The 19,658-nt window shown below is 46.0% G+C and overlaps 1 protein-coding gene across 1 annotated transcript in view; it reads right to left on the bottom strand.

Moving 5' to 3' along the window:
* The window catches only part of LOC117049285 (cohesin subunit SA-3-like), a 32,009-nt gene extending 13,055 nt beyond the window's left edge, over window positions 1–18,954 (bottom strand). The window contains exons 1-10 of the mRNA XM_033154023.1: window positions 18,865–18,954; window positions 16,406–16,512; window positions 15,782–15,983; window positions 15,563–15,661; window positions 14,607–14,703; window positions 14,390–14,466; window positions 14,082–14,286; window positions 13,839–13,990; window positions 9,678–9,751; window positions 9,466–9,589 (exon numbers count right to left, since the gene is read on the bottom strand). Of these exons, the coding sequence (XP_033009914.1) occupies window positions 9,466–9,589; window positions 9,678–9,751; window positions 13,839–13,990; window positions 14,082–14,286; window positions 14,390–14,466; window positions 14,607–14,703; window positions 15,563–15,661; window positions 15,782–15,983; window positions 16,406–16,512; window positions 18,865–18,954 (1,227 nt within the window). The remainder of the gene's footprint in view (window positions 1–9,465; window positions 9,590–9,677; window positions 9,752–13,838; window positions 13,991–14,081; window positions 14,287–14,389; window positions 14,467–14,606; window positions 14,704–15,562; window positions 15,662–15,781; window positions 15,984–16,405; window positions 16,513–18,864) is intronic.
* Between the last annotated feature and the right edge of the window lie 704 nt (window positions 18,955–19,658).

The raw sequence follows: 19,658 nt of genomic DNA, 5'->3' as shown, positions 1-19,658 counted from the left end.
TCCATATTTTTAACCAATACATTCATTTTCTTATAATTTAATTTAAATCCTGCATATTTACCAAATTCATTTATGCTCTCCAGTGCTCTGGATATGCTTTCTAAAGGATCTTCCGTCGTGATCATCACATCATCAGCGAAGGCTATGATCTTTTATTTTCTTTCCCCTACCACTATTCCTCTGATTAGTCTGTCTTGCCTGATTTTCTTTAATAATTCTTCTAAAACAATTATAAATAACAGTAGTGAAAGGGGGCAACCCTGCCTTGTACCTTTAACAATATTGACACTTTCTCCCATCTCTCCATTAATAATTTGCTTTTTGTTTTCTATAGATTGCATCGATACCTTTCTCAATTTTTTCACCCAATTTCATTTCCTTTAATAATTTTTTCATAAAATCCCATGAAACTTTATCATAGAATTATAGAATCATAGAGTCGGAAGAGACCACAAGGGCCATCTAGTCCAACCCCCTGCCAAGCAGGAAACACCATCAAAACATTCCTGACAGATGGCTGTCAAGCCTCTGCTTAAAGACCTCCAAAGAAGGAGACTCCACCACACTCCTTGGTAGCAAATTCTACTGCCGAACAGCTCTCACTGTCAGGAAGTTCTTCCTAATGTTTAGGTGGAATCTATCAAAAGCTTTCTCCGCATCTATTGATACTAATGCTGGTTGTTTATCTTTTTTAAATTGCAGATATTCTAAAATATCCACTATGTTCCTAATGTTATCCTTTATCTGCCTTCCCCCAACAAAACCAGCTGGATTTTTATGTATTATATTCCCTATTACTTTTTTCAATCTATGCGCCAATAAACCTGCAAAAAAATTATAATCCGAATTAAGTAATGAAATAGGCCTATAATTTGAAATTAATTCTAAATCCGTACCCTGTTTTGGTAGAAGAGTTATGAAAGCAGCTGTCCATGATTCTGGAATACACCCTCTGTCTACTGCTTCTGTCAGAACTTCCTTTAGCGGCTCAATCAATTGATCTTCCATAACTTTATAGTATTCGGCTGGTAATCCATCAGGGCCTGGTGATTTCCCTATTTTCATTTCCCCCCCTGATTTCTGTAATTGATATCTGTTCATTTAATATTTTATAATCTTCATTTGATATTTCTGATAATTTATATTTCTTTAAATAATCCTCCATTTCATCTATTATTATTTCATCTTTTTGGTACAATTTTTTATATTTACCAAAAGTTTTATTTATTTCCTTGACACTATTGTTTTTTCTTCCACTCTTATTCTATTTATTAATTTTTCATTCCTCTATTTCATATACTTTCCAATACTTTCCCGGCTTTGTTTGCCCATTCAAAATTTTTATACTTCCAAAATTGCACCTGTTGCTCTACCTCCTGCTCTATGACTGCATTGTATTCCACTCTCAATACTTTGATTTCTTGATTTATCTTCTCCTTATTCTTACTGATATAAGCCATTTTTCTCTCTCTTCTTTTTCTTTTTTCTTTTAGGCAATAGAATTTTGTTGTATAAAGTACCCCCTTACCACTGCCTTTCCAGCATCCCACACTATTTTCATATCTATCCCTTTTCTCCAATTATTTTCAAAGTACTCCTTCACTAGATTTCTGGCTCCTTGAAGTATACTGTCATTTTTTAATAGAAAAATGTTCATTCTCCATCTTCTGTCATTTTTACTGTCCTTTCCCCTCAAAACCATCGAGACTGAAAGAATGGAAATTGTTTAAGGAGTATATGGAGAATAATGGTATAGGAAAATTTCTATTAGCAGAATTAGACTGAACCAAGATATTAAATCAGAGTAAGAGATAAAAAGAAGGGAATAAAAAAATGTATAACTGTGCGAAAACTTGGGTAAAGAATAACATATATAGCGATACTAATTGGGAGTCTTTTTATTTAAAAACAAGAATGTTTTAAATTTTGGAAAATATGTAAAAAAAATTGTTTTGTGTCGTTTTGTTTTTTGAATTTTTTGTGATTTCTTCTTTTTCTTTTTTCTTTCTTTTTTCCTTTTCTGTATAGTGTGTCATCTTTTTTGTTGTGTTTATTAAATGTGTGAATTGTATGAATGTTTTTAAAATAATAAAGTTTATTTTAAAAAATTAAAAAAACAAAACAAAACAAAATCACCGAGACTGGGTTATGGTCCGTGATTGTTTTAGATAATATTTCAGTTTTTTCAACCTTATTCATCAGATCCTTACTTATCCATATCCCAACTATTCTGCTATACGATTGATTTGGTTGGGAGAAATAGGTGAATTCTTTTTCGATAGGGTGCTCATACCACCACACATCTACAAGATCAAATTTTTTTACCATGGCCGTAAAGCTTTTTGGTAATCTCCCCTCATTTTCTCCATTTCCTCTCTGTGATCTGTCCAGTTCTGGTTCCGTCACTCCATTTAGATCTCCTATTATGACAATTCTTTTGTTTATGTGATCCATTAACAATATTCTCAAATTATAAAATTCAGCTTTTCTCCTATTTGGACCATAAACTCCAGCTATTATAATAGATTCACCCTCCACTATTATTTTGATTATGACAATACTTCCCTCTTTATCCTGCCTTAAATTTACTTTTGACATAGATCACCACCCCCTTCTTTTTCACATCATATGCAATGAACTCCTTTCCTAGCTTTGGCTTTACCAATACTCTTTTATGATTGATATTAATGAGTTTCCTGCAAGCAAGTCGGATCCCATTTCTGTCTTTCTAAAATACACTCTATCTTCTGTCGTTTCCTTCTATCATTTAGGCCATTCACATTCCTAGATATTAAGCTAAATTTCATTCTTTATTGGTTAAGATTAACAGAGAATATCGGAATTGACCCGGGGGGGGGGGAGAGAAAAGAAAAAAAAAAGAAATAGAGAACACAGAATATTAGTGATCTAACAACATGTGCAACGCAGTCCTTTGTCCTTCTGCCACCTGTTGGTCTCCTTCCTTGTCTTCCTCTGACCCAGACAATGCCTCTTTCTTCTCTTCTTTGTTCCTGATTCCACTTTTTCCTCCTCCCAGCTCTCCCCAATATTTTCTCCAAAACATGTCCGTTTCCTCAAAGGTCTCAAATCTCCTCCTTTTGCCTTTGAAGATAAAGGATAGTCCTGCTGGGTATTCCCATCTAAAAATTATAATTTGGCCTTTAGGTCTTTTGTTAGAAAGTGAAATTGTTCTCTCTTCTTTATCAGCCTTGGGGGGATTTCTCTCAAAATTATCATTTATTTTCCATCTATAATTAGAATCATAGAATCATAGAATCATAGAATCATAGAATCATAGAGTTGGAAGAGACCACAAGGGCCATCCAGTCCAACCCCCTGCCAAGCAGGAAACACCATCAAAGCATGCCTGACAGATGGCTGTCAAGCCTCTGCTTAAAGACCTCCAAAGAAGGAGACTCCACCACACTCCTTGGCAGCAAATTCCACTGTCGAACAGCTCTTACTGTCAGGAAGTTCTTCCTAATGTTTAGGTGGAATCTTCTTTCTTGTAGTTTGAATCCATTGCCCCGTGTCCGCTTCTCTGGAGCAGCAGAAAACAACCTTTCTCCCTCCTCTATATGACATCCTTTTATATATTTGAACATGGCTATCAGATCACCCCTTAACCTTCTCTTCTCCAGGCTAAACATACCCAGCTCCCTAAGCCGTTCCTCATAAGGCATCGTTTCCAGGCCTTTGACCATTTTGGTTGCCCTCCTCTGGACACGTTCCAGCTTGTCAGTATCCTTCTTGAACTGTGGTGCCCAGAACTGTACACAGTATTCCAGGTGAGGTCTGACCAGAGCAGAATATAGTGGTACTATTACTTCCCTTGATCTAGATGCTATACTCCTATTGATGCAGCCCAGAATTGCATTGGCTTTTTTAGCTGCTGCATCACACTGTTGACTCATGTCAAGTTTATGGTCTACCAAGACTCCTAGATCCTTTTCACATGTACTGCTCTCAAGCCAGGTGTCACCCATCCTGTATTTGTGTCTTTCATTTTTTTTGCCCAAGTGTAGTACTTTACATTTCTCCCTGTTAAAATTCATCTTGTTTGCTTTGGCCCAGTTCTCTAGTCTGTTAAGGTCATTTTGAAGTGTGATCCTGTCCTCTGGGGTATTAGCCACCCCTCCTAATTTGGTGTCATCTGCAAACTTGATCAGGATACCTTCAAGCCCATCATCCAAGTCATTGATGAAGATGTTGAATAAGACTGGGCCCAAGACAGAACCCTGTGGCACCCCACTAGTCACTTCTCTCCAGGATGAAGAGGAGCCATTAATGAGTACCCTTTGGGTTCGGTCAGTCAGCCAGTTACAAATCCACTGAATGGTAGCATTGTCTAGTCCGCATTTTACCAGCTTCTTTACGAGCATATCATGGGGCACCTTGTCAAAGGCCTTGCTGAAATCAAGATAGGCTACATCCACAGCATTCCCTTCATCTACCAGGCTTGTAATTCTGTCAAAAAATGAGATCAGATTGGTCTGACATGACTTATTTTTCAGAAACCCATGCTGACTTTTAGTGATCACAGCGTTCCTTTCTAGGTGCTCACAGACCGTTTGCTTAATGATCTGCTCTAGAATCTTTCCTGGTATTGATGTCAGGCTGACTGGGCGGTAATTGTTTGGGTCTTTTCTTTCCCCCTTTTTGAAAATAGGGACAACATTTGCCCTCCTCCAGTCTGCCGGTACTTCCCCAGTTCTCCAGGAATTCTCAAAGATTACTGCCAGTGGTTCTGAAATCACCTCTGCTAGTTCTTTTAATACTCTTGGATGTAGTTCATCTGGCCCTGGAGACTTGAATACATCTAAACTAGCCAAGTATTCTTGTATTACCTCCTTACTTATTCTGGGCTGTGTTTCCCCTGCTGAATCATCTGCCCCATATTCTTCAGGTTGGGCATTAATTAACTTGTCTTGCTCTTTGTTGGTAGAATTCTATCTTTTATCCAGTTAGATGTAAATGTGATTATACAGTCTGCCGGCTACTTATTAATTTTAGCCTTTTTAGAATTCACTCTGAAGATCTTTACTATATGTTGCATTACTTCCCTTTCTTGCAGATGTAGCCATTCCGCCAAAATTCCAATCATATTTTCCCCTAAGTCCTCCTTGTCTTCTTCTCAGAGTCCTTTCTTTAACTTGCATCTGGATCATCGCAAGAGCATCACTGATAGCCTCCTGAATTATCTTTTGTTCTTCCATTTCCTTTTTAGACCTGTCCATCTCTTTCTTGGAATCTTTCTGTTCTTTATTCTTTTTATTACATCCTCCATCTGTTGATTTTTATTCTTAATTTCTTGCACTTTCTTTTCTGAGTCCTTCACTCCCTCTAGCACTTCCTTTAATTGTATTTTAATTTCTCCATTTTCTTTTTCATTCCTTTCCAACTTGTTCTCTAATTTTTCATCAATTGTTCTTATTTTTCATTCATCTCTTTTTTAATATCGGCCAAATCTTTTTTCATTTCTCCGATGTCCGCCTTCAGGTTCCAAATAAGGTCTCTCAAGTCCATTTCCGGGTCTAAACCTGAATTGCTTCTTGATTGTTGTGGACATCCTGTTCCTGGTTTTTTTTATCCCATGAGACATCTTGGATAAATAGGCAAATAGAGTTTGCACAGAAGGTATCTTAGTCAATAATCAATAAGTATTAATCAGAAAATATCCTGGGATCCCATACAGTAATAGCGCAGCCAGTCTTAATTTAGTACAATCCAGTCTTGTTCCAATGCTCTGAATAAAATATCAGAACATCCACATCAGTTCAAGTTACTTTAAGTCCTTTTTCTTGACTTTCCTCTCTTGGCCACTAGATGCCCTCTATTTATTTTAAATTTGTCAATTGTATTCAGGCGTTGTCTTCCCAACTCTGTCCTGTGGGTGTCACTGTATTCTCATTAGTTCTACCAACAAGTGTCTGTCTTTATTTTGATCTCTCCTCTCCGCTTTTAACTTCCTCCACTCACTTCCTTTGCTGTCTAGCTTCTTGTTATTGCTCAGCACTTTCTCAAACCTCCGTCGCCATCTTTATGCTTTCTACTCCATTATTAACCACACGGCTGGCACTTATATTTTCCTTTCTGTCACCCTTCTTTTTAAAATTCCACTTTTCAGAAACGGTTTCCTACGCTTCACAGTTTGAACTTTGAAGCTAGTACACCGTGCTTTCCTTTTCAACTTCCTTATTGTCACAAGTCCATCTTAAATAATATGCTCTTAAAAGTTCTAAATACAAACTCTGTGATTTCTTTTTGTTATCTAAAAAGCTCTTCTTTATCTCTTTATCTTATCTTTCTTGGTAGCGCTTGTTTCCTCCAGCCTCCCTTACTCTCAGTCTCTATTTCTGATGTTGATTTCTTCCCAGATTTTTCTATTTTACGTTATATTTCCCGTTTTTGTCCATCCGTTTTCTCTTAATTTTTTTATGATGTCACTACCATTTTACGTTCGATTCTGATATATAAATGGAAACTTTACCGTCTCAATGCTGCTTCAGGAATATGAGGCTTTTCACCAGGTGGTAAGTTGTCTCTTCTTTGTGCCTAGAGTCCCCCCCCACACCTCAGCCGTGCGTTGTTTTTGGTGAGGGGTGCCGGAATTCTTTAAAGGCACTGCTGAAGCTATTTTTCGGCTTGGGGTTCCTTCCAAGCCTTTCTGGGGGTCGCTCAGCTTTGCGTTGCCCTCCAAAACTCCCAGTGGACAACCCAACTCAGCAACTGCTGTCGGGACTCACCCGTTGCAGCCGCGGTAAACCGGAAGTCCCCATTTGGAACCTTTTTCATCTTCATTTCACTACCAGCAGATGTCGACGTCGACTGTAACTTCTATAACTCCTTAGCAAAATATTCACCTATTTGCAAAGCTAAGTGTCTGTGATTTATTATAGCCAAAGTATTTTTGTGGAGAACATTTGTTTATTTTTATTTTTATTTTTTGCTTTTTAATTTTTATTAAGTTTTCTCATAGTTATAGTTTAAACAATAATATACAACATTTATGGCTTATATATGTATATACAAATTTGTATAAATAAAAATACTCTTAAACTTGTGTCATATACATAACTTGTACGCTATTTTGTATATTGTACATACACTAATACAGTGGTGGCGAACCTTTTAGAGACCGAGTGCCCAAACTGTAAACCAAAACCCACTTATTTATGACAAAGTGTCCAAACTTGGAGCTGCCAACCAAAGTTTGGAGCTTTTTGGGGGGGGGGGGTCGCACAAAAGTTGCTTTGCTTTTTGGGGGCGCACCCCAAAGCTGCTGAGCTTTTTTGGGGGGGAGAGAACAGAAATAAATGACAAATAATACCTTCGCTGGAACTAACATGCAGCGCCGACATCATTGTCTGCCAAAGCGCCAAAAACACACACACACAGCACAATAAGGGTTAAAAAAACTAACGCTGTTATGACTCGAACTCAAAACCCTAAGGCCCAACAGTCACATGCTTGTTAAAGCTTTATCAGCCCCGTCCATCTCATTAGAGAGGAGATTAAAAAGCAGGGCGACCTCATTATTTTCACTAGTTTTACTTTTCTTTTTTACTTTATGATTCCTGGCAACGGTGGTTGATGATTAATGAACGCTGGTTGCGTATGGATCTTTCCTGACCTCCATTTACATTCTTAATAATTTGGGCTGGGGGCACAGACAACTCGTTAAGCTCACACAGAAAGAGAGTGTGTGTTGCAACGACTACAGCACAATCCTGCGCATAAGGAATTCATAATAATGTTTGCAAGGAAGCGAGACCCACCGCGCTCAAGGGGCAGTGGCAGTAGCTGAAAGTGGAGACCTGCACTGCAGGGGATTGGACTAGATGACCCTGGGGTGCCCTTCCAACTCGACAGTTAACTATGACTTCTCCCTTAACCCTAACACCACCCACCCCAGCGTGCCTTACCCCTTAGCAAACATGTTAACGGCAGGGGCCCGGAGGACTGCGCGTTACGCGCAACCCGCAGAGCCCCGGGGTGGGGCTGGAAGCGCCAGGTGGGGGCGCCGTCTCGGTGGATCGTCTCTCTCGCCCTCTTCGCCGGCTCTTCCTCCTCTTGTCCGGGTCCCAGGCGAGGGCGGGGGCGCACATGGAGGCGGGTCCCTGAGCCAACTGCGCCCTGGAGGAGGCGGCGGAGGCGGCAGCAGGCGAGCACGGCAACCAGCGGGCGGCATGTGGCGGGCGGGACAAAGGAGGACGGCCGAGCCCAGTTCCTGTGGGAGATCGGAGACCTGGAGCGACCAAGGAGGCATCGCCAGCCTCGCCTCTGCTCTCCAAGGCGCAGATCGGCGTTCCCGTTTGACCGAGCGTCCCTCTCCTCGTTTGCTCTCGCCGGATCGTGCGCATGCTAACAGTGAGGGCTCTGCGTGCCAAATCTGGCACGCGTGCCATAGGTTCGCCACCACTGCACTAATATGTATGAGAACATTTATTTAAAGATGCAAATCTCACCAAGTTTTAATGTGCAATCACAATTGTACTTAACTTTGCAACAAGAGAGCAATAATCTCTCTTCCAAACCTTTCCCTCCAAAAATATATCCACTAGAAAAGCAGCTATTCTGACAATCCCCGTGATGAACCAAAGGTGAAATGTTCCAACAACGACCAATTGTAGCAACAACTACAACAGGTAGTTGGTGCAAGAACAAGCTCATGTTTATATTCACTTGCTTTGATATATGCAAATTGGCTGGCTTCGATGCTATGCTTATCTGTAAGCCTTGGGATGCTGGGCTCTTGGCCCAGGAAGAGAGGAGCTCTGGACAGCTGCCAACTCTGGCCTCAATGACCAAGGGAAACTAATATATGCTACTTTGTGCATAAAGGATACATACGTTTCCTCAGCTGCAAACAAGTCATGACGACCTCTCGCTTTTGCGGTGTCCATCCCTTCTGTACAGGTAGTGAGGTTCTGCATGCTGTGTTGTATGTTTATACCTCTCTTTAATAAGGCAGTAGAACTGCCCATTCTGGTGTTTTTGACATCCTCCTTTGGTATCCTTACATCAAACCCCTCACTCAGCACCTCTTTGGGCTTGCGGTTCAGACCCCCCCCCCCCCCCGTTCTCAATAAGAGGATAATATGGCTTATCTTGCAGCGTTGCTATTAATTATTACTGAAATAATGCATTTGAAATGTCTCCAAGATCAGAAACAAGAGAAATGCTGCCTAACCTTTCAAAATGAAATAGCAGCATTTCCTCCCACCCCAGCACAGAGGTGGCTGGATGTGTGAATGCTGTTTCTTCCTGTTAGAGATCACACAGAGGCATGCCTGCCTGCCCAGATGTATGCATGTGCCCTGGCCCTTGTCAGGTTGGCCATATGGAAATCTGACTCTCAGGCTAAGAAAAGTTCTCCATCACAGTCCCATGGAGGCCCTGAACATGTCTACAGCTGTTTGCCTTTGAGCAGATGGGTACACCCACCTTCTTCCACCTACCTACCTTGTCATGTAGCGTCCAGCCAATGTACTTGAGATAGCTGTCAGTCAGGAAGGAGTTGCTGTAATGCTCTATCCACTGGCCCATCTCTTCAATGCAAATGGCACGGATTTCAGGCATAAGGTCCCTTGACAAGCAAATAACAAAGAAAGTGTTAAGATGGACAGTGTAGCTCACTGGTCCCTGCTCTAGCTGAACTTGCCCTCACAACTCACCGATAGCGGTGAATGAAGACCCCCTTGAAAATAGCGTTCATCAAATTCTCAAGCTCTTCCTGTTTCTCCTGGAGCTGGCAACACACAAAACAGGACACAAGTGGTTTAAATCTCCAGCCAGGCACTTGTGTGCACTGCCACCTGCATCTGACATGTCAGAGGGACTCTCACAAGGAGCAGGCTGTCTGCCCTGCTTGAAGCACAGTCACATCTTCTGTCTCTGGCATGTAAAAATGACACTGAGTCAAAACTGCCTCCTATATGAGTTAGAATGAATCTCTACAGAGGCCTGGAGTAAAAACCAGCCCACAGAAGATCAGCTCAGTAGCTGTAGTGCTATAATATTTAATCTAGGGGTTCCGTGACAGGAAGATTGAACCCTTCCCCTCCTGTCTATGAGAAATGAACCCAGCCAATGCTTTTAGTGATACATTAGAACCCCAGAGTTCCATGATCCCAAGCACAGACACCTGGATGCCCTGAAGCCTTTATCAAGAGAGCACAAGGAAAAGTTGTGACAGGGGAAGGGATCCAGCAGATACCCGTAAGAAATGTTAACTCCCCAAGAGTCTAGGGAAGTCGCAGTGGACAGCCTTTGTGTAACAGCAGCTGCTCCCTTAAGTACACCGAGGGATTTGCGGAGCTCTGGTTTGTGAGCACGGGGATACGTTCCCCAAAGACATGTTGTAAAGGGCCTGCTTGGGTCCTGGTGGTTTCTGTGCTGAATCTGCATGTTTCTGTTCTAAAATTTCACCTGAAGAAATACTAGATCAACATGGTGAGCCCCAAAATGCTGCCAAGAAACTCAAAATCCAAAGATGTATTTTGCCTAGAAAACTTTAGACCTGTGGCATGCCAGACATTCATGAATGACAACTCCAAAGAATTCTCAAAGATTATAGATAGAGGCTCCAAGACTAAATCTGCAAGCTCCATTAGTACCCTTCGGTGCTGCTCATCAGTCCCTGGAGATTTGAAGGCATTTAATGTTGCTATCTATAATCACCTCCTGGCAAATAGATGGGGAAGAAATGGAGGCAGTGAGAGATTTCACTTTTTTGGGTTCCATGATCACTGCAGATGGTGACAGCAGTCACGAAATTAGAAGACGCCTGCTTCTTGGGAGAAAAGCAATGACAAACCTAGACAGCATCTTAAAAAGCAAAGACATCACCTTGCCGACAAAGGTCCGTATAGTTAAAGCTATGGTTTTCCCAGTAGTAATGTACGGAAGTGAGAGCTGGACCATAAAGAAGGCTGATCGCCAAAGAATTGATGCTTTTGAATTATGGTGCTGGAGGAGACTCTTGAGAGTCCCATGGACTGCAAGAAGATCAAACCTATCCATTCTCAAAGAAATCAGCCCTGAGTGCTCACTAGAAGGACAGATCCTGAAGTTGAGGCTCCAGTACTTTGGCCACCTCATGGGAAGAGAAGACTCCCTAGAAAAGACCCTGATGTTGGGAAAGATGGAGGGCACAAGGAGAAGGGGACGACAGAGGATGAGATGGTTGGACAGTGTTCTCGAAGCTACTAACCTGAGTTTGGCCAAACTGCGAGAGGCAGTGAAGGATAGGCATGCCTGGCGTGTCATGGGGTCACGAAGAGTCGGACACGACTGAACGACTGAACAACAACAAAAAATGTTGCTAGGTGTTCCGTTACTATCACTTTTCCTATCTTGGACTGCAACTCCTCCCTCACTTATGATGCTATCACTATGTTGGGCATTGCTTTTCTTTGGGGTGAAGAAATAAGTAAAGGAGGTGTTGAGCAGTTCTGCTGTCAGTGAAGGAACTTCTTTGATATTTGCATTCTCTCTCATCCAATAGCACTTCTCCATCTTCTCCACACAGAGGACCTGCCACTTGCTTGTTCCTCTTGCCTTGAACACAGTAAAAAAAACCCAACTTTTTAACCTCTCTTGCAAACCCGAATTCATTCTGAGCTTTAGCTCATTTGAGATTCACCCTGCAACTGTTGGCTACTTATATATACTCCTCCATGATTTCCTTTCTTCCCTTCTCAAATTTCAACTCATCTGTAAGCTCATTCTGCATCCAATTCTTGTTGGAATTGTCTGCATTTAAGCTTTTGATATTTCACCTTCAACTTTTTGAAATTGGCCTTCTTAAAGTCCAGAGTGCATGTCTGAGCACACTTTTCCTTGCCTCTACATTATGAAACCCAAGAGAACATGATCACTTCCTCCCAAGGCTTCCAGAACTTCTACTTTGCTGATCAGTTCATCCCTGTTAGCGAGGACCAAGTGAGGAATTTGTTGGGCATTACATTCTTGGCAGCTTGAATTCCAGCAGATGTTGGGGAAGTTGAAGTCTCCCATGACTACCATAGCTCTCCTTTTCAAATGTTTGATAATCTGTGTCAGAGTAGAGTTAGAAAGAGAGTTAGAATGTTCCCAGAGGCAAGGGTTAAGTGATGACTCCAACTCGGGGGAGGGGAGGTACAAGCCAGTGCTCACGAGGAGGAGGTTAGAAAAAGAGCGGGGAAAGCCTTTTGAGAGTTGCTGGTCAGGGGAGAAGCAGAGCTCAGAAGGTATCTGAACTGAATGACTCTGTGGAGTGATAGTTGAAGTTAAGAACTATTTATAAATACTGTTTGTGAATTCTTAATAAAAATTATAAAGACCAAGAGACGTTTGTGTGGTAATGTGAAGAGGAATCGACCAGCCCTGACAATCTGCTCTGAGAAGACGCCAACCAAGTCTTCAGTCTGGCTTGGAAGTCTACAGCAGACACCCACAATAAGGTCACTGTAGTTTCCCTCTCCTGTAATTTTTACCCATATATTCTCAATCTGCTTTCTATGCTCCAGGTTATGAATCTCTTCACAAGTATACACATCCTTTATATATAATGCTACACCTTCCTCTCTTCCTGTTGGGTCTACTCCTTTTCATAGATCAATTTATATCCCTCAATTTCTATATTTATACGCACACACACACACACACACACACACACACACATATATATATATATATATACTTTTGCCCATGTCTGCAGGAGTTTAGCCCTATTTGCCTGACAAATACCATCATCCTGGGTCAGGATGCTGCCAGCACCCCACACATCAGCACTGGTGATCACACACTTGAGGTGATAGAAGATTTTGTCTACTTTGGTTCCACCGTAACCAGTAACGCTGAGCTGGACAAGCGTATGGGCAAAGCAGCTATGGCAATGGTTCACCTCTTCAAAAGGGCATGGGAGAATGTGAAGCTAACATTCAAGATTCAGGTAGGTAGCTGTGTTGGTCTGACGCAGTAGAAATATATAAAAATTAAAAAATACAAAAATTGTCCAGTAGCACCTTAGAGACCAACTTAGTTGCTACTGGACAATTTTTTTTTTGTATAATGCTAACATTCAATACCAAGATGAAGGTCTACCAGGCTTGTGTATTGCGCACAATGCTTTATGGAAGCAAGTCGTGGGAAACCGCCAGGGGCGATGCCTCAACACTTTCCACACACACTGTGTCATAAAGATTTTGGGTATCAAATGGCAGGACAGAATTCCAACCAAAAAATGTGCTCTCTCAAGCCCACATTCCCAGCGTGTTCACACTCCAGTCTCAGCGATGCCTATGCTTGCTTGGTCTTGTCCACAAATGGAAGATGGCAGGCTCCCCAAGGATGTGCTCTATGGGCAGCTGGCTTCAGGCACCAGACCCATTGGCAGACCAACTCTGCGCTACAAAGATGCCTGCAAACGTGTGACATAAAGGCTGGAAACATCAACCCCAACGTGTGGGTTTGCAGATGACCACAATGCCTGGAGACAGACAGGCCCTGCATCCATAGCAGTGACCAGAAGAGGGATGACCGCTGAAAGGAGCAGAGAGAGAAGAAACGCCATAGTGCATCCGCAGCATCACAACCAGATGCCTTCATCTGCCCCAGCTGCAACAAAACACATCTCTTTCATATTGGTCTCTACAGCCAGAACTGGTGCTGTAACCTTCCAACAGTTTACCCCACCTCCAAAGATGCCCTTCTCCACTGTGTCCTGAAACAGGTGGATGATGTTAAGTTATGAGTCTCATTCCACGAGGTTTCAGTAATTTCCATGAGGTCATATTTGCCTGCTCTCCCGCCCCACCCCATGCCACCTTGTGCTGCAGCCCTGCCACCTTCACCTCTCTGTGTTGTTCCAGCAGCCCTTCCAGCTTCTCCAGAGCCCGGCAGCTCAATCCCTTGGCCTGCTCAGCCTCATACTGCCGCTGACTGTTGTCCTTCTGCAGGCTGACACTCAGAGCTACACGCACCAAACCTGTCATTAGTTTCATGGCTACAGGAAAAGATGAAGCATAGCATGGCATTTCTCAGCTCCTCTCAGAAAGGGATGCATCTGCCCACCGAAACCCAGACTACTCTCCTACCTGCCAAGGTGCTCGTGTGGCGGAAAGCACGCACCTGGGAGTCAGACATGCCAGTAAGCAGAGCGATGAGGCTACCCATCAAATACTCATCACAGAGAACAGCATGTTGTGTACGGTGCACAAGAACTGCCAACAGCTCACAGAACCCCTGTCGAAATCGCCGCCAGACTGGGGTGTTCAACAACAGTGGGTACTCTGCTGAGCCCTGGGAAAAGATTTGTCTGAGTCCACCATTTGTCTCTGCCACCCTCCCTCCAAGGTGACTGGATTTAACCTCCCCAGAAACACCCCCTTCCTTTAGTTCTCACCTCATCAAATGATTCTGTCAGTTGCTGGATGATCTCTGAGTTCTGAAGGCCTCTCAGCATCTCCAGGGTCACTACACCTGCAGGGCCGTGGAGAGGGAGAAGAGCGCCAGTCCAGTCTCACATCACTGCAGGGCAAGCATGCAACTGGAAGGAGGATGGAGCACAGGACAGCTTTTGCAAGAGTATGCAGAAGCACAACACTCCACTCTAAACTCACCTTTGCAACCACAGGAGTGGACAATAAAGTTGAACAGCTCCAGGAAACCAGATTCCCTGTCTTTCTTGTAACTCTCAAGCCAGTCATCAACTACAGACTGTAGCAGTTGACAGAGGTTGGCAGTGGGCAAAGGGAGCAGGGCAAGAACATGTACATAGAAACAAGAGAGAGAAGTGAGAGCCCACAACAGCACTAGTATACTAGAGGATTTGAGTTTCCCCTAAGCCACATTCCTCTGCCCTTTCCCTCCAGCATATCCCTGCTTCTTATCTTTCTCCAGCCAACCCTGCCACTCTCATCTGCCCCAAGTCTCCTTTCAAAAACCCAACCCTTGCTCCATTGCAGCCCACCATGCCAGCTATCCCATTCCAGCACATAGGACAGGGGTGGGGGCACATCTTTCCCTCTCCTTCAAAAGCCACCCTTTCCGTGCTAATCTTCCAGTTAGCTCCCAGTGGTCATTCTTAAAATGCAATGAGGTCACATTTACCTTGCCCCTCAACTAATTTTTGACTGTAGGCCAGCTGACCAGAAATCTTTTCACTGACTCCTTTGTAAAATCCCACATGTGGAAGACACCCCACCCTGCTTCTCCACTGGAACCCCAAGCCTCTCCACATCAAGTTGCTTCGCAAAGTTTCCTGCAAAGGAGGATGAGCCTCCACCACATTTCACTGCTTCTGGAAAAGTGAGCTTGCTCTTCCTGGGGCCCCCTTTCCGCTCCCCTGGGGACGGCTCCTGCTGCTGGCGCTCCCAGGCTGCTCCCAAACTGCATCCAATGGAGATCAAGCAGCTCGTTGGAGTCCAGCAGGAGGTGGTGCCTTCTCCATGATGGGCCCTCCCCGCTCTCCGCCCAGAGCAGGGCCTTCTCCGCGTGGTTCCTGCGCTCAGAAGCGGCCCTCGGCTGCCCCGCCCCCACCAAGGGGGAGGAGCCCCGGCCAGCCCCGCCCTCTCACCTGCGCGGCGCTCCGGCCTGCCTTCACCGCCTGGAAGAGGCCGCTGGGCTCCGCGCGGGCAAGCAGAAGATCCTTCGGGGCCGCCCTTCGCCTCGCCGCCTGAGGGGAAAGGAGAGAGTGGGGGCAGGAGAAGCCAGGGAGCCCCAGCCAGGCCTCGGCGGCGCCCCACGAAACAGCAGCCCCAGCCAGGGCCCTCCCTCGGGGCCGGGCGGGACCTACCTGCGGCTTGCGGGGCCCCGGCTGCCGCTTGCCTGCCTTGCCGCGAAGGGTTTCCTCGAAGGCGCTGCCGCCGGAATCGGAGGCCTCCGAGTCGTCGCTGCCGGTCGCCCTGCGGACCAAGAGGGAGCTCAGCTCCGCGCGGCCCAGACGCCGCCCTCGCCCGGCCCAGGAAAGCCCCCCCCCCCCGGCCCTCCAGGACTCACTGCGCGGGGTCGGGCGGGCCGGGGGCCGAACGGCGCGGCCGGAGGGCCCTGGCCGGCGAAGCCATGGCGGGACCCGAGCGGAGCTGAGGCTTTCTCCTCCGAGGCTGCCGTTGCTGCTTCGCCGTCCGCTCCTCTCGCTCCCTCAGCGCAACTGCGCGGAAAACGCGGCTGCGTCCCCGCCCAGCTCGCCTGCCCGGCACGCGGCTCCCAGCGGCACTGCGCAGGCGCCACACGTGCCCAGCCCCTGCGCTCGCTCTCGGGCCCCTGCGGCTGCCTCACGGCGCTGCTTTCCTCGCGGCCACAAGGGGACGGCCCAGTGGCGGCGGCGGCGGCGGCCCGGAGGGGAAAGGGGAAGGGCGCCCCTCGCGGGGGGGGGGCGGAGTCCGGGCGCCGTCGCGGCCTAGGGGAGGGAGGGAGGCGCCTTCGCTTGGCCGCCGGGGGAAAGTTGACGCGGAAGAGGGGGCCGGTCCGTTCTGCCGCTTGGGGCCCGACGAGGGCCGGGTTGAGGTTGGATGCGGCCCTCAGCACCTGAAGGGAATGAGGCCCTTTCTATGTTCAGCTGTCCTTTGTTCACAAGAAATAGTCACTGTTTTTTGTGTTGAATATGTGCTATATAAGGGATGCGGGTGGCGCTGTGGGTTAAATCACAGAGCCTAGGGCTTTCTGATCAGAAGGTCAGCAGTTCGAATCCCCGCCACGGGGTGAGCTCCCGTTGCTCAGTCCCAGCTCCTCCCCACCTAGCAGTTCAAAAGCACAGCAAAGTGCAAGTAGATAAATGGGTACCGCTCTGGCGGGAAGCACAACTTCAAGCAGTACCAATGAGACGAAAACATGGAAGGTGCCTAAAGAAGCCAGGGTGGCTATCTAAAGAACTTTCAACTGATTTAAGATTTAAAAGGGATATGTACAAAAAATGGGAAAGGGGGGAAATCTCCAGAGAGGAATTCAAACAAATAGCCAACACGTATAGAGACAAAGTCAGAAAAACTAAAGCACAAAATGAACTCAGGCTTGCTAGAGAGGTTAAAAGCAGTAAAAAGGGCTTTTATGGGTATGTCGGTAACAAAAGGAAGAAGAATGAAACAGTGGGGTCACTTAGAGGAGAAGATGGTGAAATGCAAACAGGAGACAGAAAGGGCAGAACTCCTCAATGCCTTCTTTGCCTCAGTCTTCTCCAAGAAAGAAAACAATGCCCGACCTGAAGAATATGGAGCAGATGATTCAGCAGGGGGAAAACAGCCCAGAATAAGTAAGGAGGTAGTACAAGAATACTTGGCTAGAGAGGTATTCAAGTCTCCAGGGCCAGATGAACTACATCCAAGAGTATTAAAAGAACTGGCAGAGGTGATTTCAGAACCACTGGCAGTAATCTTTGAGAATTCCTGGAGAACAGGCAAAGTCCCAGCAGACTGGAGGAGTGCAAATGTTGTCCCTATTTTCAAAAAGGGGGAAAGAGAAGACCCAAACAATTACCGCCCAGTCAGCCTGACATCAATACCAGGAAAGATTCTAGAGCAGATCATTAAGCAAACGGTCTGTGAGCAACTAGAAAGGAACGTTGTGATAACTAAAAGTCAGCATGGGTTTCTGAAAAATAAGTCATATGATATTAGACCAATCTGATCTCATTTTTTGACAGAATTACAAGCCTGGTAGATGAAGGGAACGCTGTGGATGTAGCCTATCTTGATTTCAACAAGGCCTTTGATAAGGTGCCCCATGGTATTCTTGTAAAGAAGCTGGTAACATGCGGTCTAGACAATGCTCCCATTCAGTGGATTTGTAACTGGCTGACTGACCGAACCCAAAGGGTACTCATTAATGGCTCCTCTTCATCCTGGAGAGAAGTGACTAGTGGGGTGCCACAGGGTTCTGTCTTGGGCCCAGTCTTATTCAACATCTTTATCAATGACTTGGATGACGGGCTTGAGGGCATTATGATCAAGTTTGCAGATGACACCAAATTGGGAGGGGTGGCTAATACCCCAGAGGACAGGATCACACTTCAAAATGACCTTAACAGATTAGACAACTGGGCCAAAGCAAACAAGATGAATTTTAACAAGGAGAAATGTAAAGTACTACTTGTTGTTGTTGTTCAGTCGTTCAGTCGTGTCCGACTCTTCGTGACCCCATGGACCAGAGCACGCCAGGCACGCCTATCCTTCACCGCCTCCCGCAGTTTGGCCAAACTCATGTTAGTAGCTTCGAGAATACTGTCCAACCATCTCATCCTTTGTTGTCCCCTTCTCCTTTTTTTTTGCCCATTTTTTTGCCCAAGTGTAGTAAAGTACTACACTTGGGCAAAAAAATGAAAGGCACAAATACAGGATGGGTGACACCTGGCTTGAGAGCAGTACATGTGAAAAGGATCTAGGAGTCTTGGTAGACCATAAACTTGACATGAGTCAACAGTGTGATGCAGCAGTTAAAAAAGCCAATGCAATTCTGGGCTGCATCAATAGGAGTATAGCATCTAGATCAAGGGAAGTATTAGTACCACTGTATTCTGCTCTGGTCAGACCTCACCTGGAATACTGTGTCCAGTTCTGGGCACCACAGTTCAAGAAGGATACTGACAAGCTGGAACATGTCCAGAGGAGGGCAAGCAAAATGGTCAAGGGTGCCTGGAAACGATGCCTTATGAGGAACGGCTTAGGGAGCTGGGTATGTTTAGCCTGGAGAAGAGAAGGTTAAGGGGTGATATGATAGCCATGTTCAAATATATAAAAGGATGTCATATAGAGCAGGGAGAAAGGTTGTTTTCTGCTGCTCCAGAGAAGCGGACACGGGGCAATGGAGTGTGGTAGAGTCTCCTTCTTTGGAGGTCTTTAAGCGGAGGCTTGACAGCCATCTGTCAGGAATGCTTTGAGGGGGTACTGGGCGGCAGATTCGGTAGTCTCTGCGGGCTGCAAAGACTTCCAAATCCACCACCCGGCGGCAGCACCCCTTCGTGCCACGGCTGCTCATGCCTGCGCGAGAAGCCACTGCACGAAGGGGTGCCGGGCGGTGGATTTGGGAGTCTCTGCAGCTCGCAGAGACACCCTAAGCTGCCGCCCAGGCTCCCTCGGCAGAGCGCAAGTTGGGGCAGGGAAAGGGATGGGCCAGCCCCTCTCCATGCCCCGGCTCCGCAAGCCAGCCAGCGGCGGAGCTCGGCATAGATACAAGGGGCAGGCCAGCGAGGAGGGGGTGGCACCCCTCTTCGCTGGCCCGCCCCTTGCCTCCATGCCACGGCGAAAAAAGCCGTTGGAAGTTGGGGACTATTTTCAGTGCTGCAGGGGCAAAAATAGCCTTTAAAAACTTTTTTTAAGCCCAGGGGGCGGGGCCACCACCTGAAGTGTCACCCCCAGCAGGGTGCTGCCCGGGGCGGCCCGGCCACCTTGCTACGCCCCTGTTGGGACCCAACCATGTGTGGGGCAGAACTGACTGGCGGTACCTTGGGCTGGCAAAGCGCTTGAGCCCAGCAATGTATCCCTGCCCCCCCCCGCCCCTCGCCTGCAGGAGCCAAGCCCACACTTGGCAGCTCCAGCCCCTGCCTGCTGGAAGGGATCCCGGGGTCCCCTGAAAGGCCTGCTCTTGAGGAGCTCCATAGAGCTGTTCTGCTGGCCAGCCTGGCCTTCAGCCCCTTCGGCCGGCCCTCATCTGCGCTTCGCCACCTTGGCTGCAGGCTTCCA

Source organism: Lacerta agilis, chromosome 6, assembly GCF_009819535.1.
Source record: "Lacerta agilis isolate rLacAgi1 chromosome 6, rLacAgi1.pri, whole genome shotgun sequence".
Lineage (NCBI taxonomy): Eukaryota > Metazoa > Chordata > Lepidosauria > Squamata > Lacertidae > Lacerta > Lacerta agilis.
Note: the sequence above shows the minus strand (reverse complement) of the source record. Positions and strands in the feature narration are given on the sequence as shown.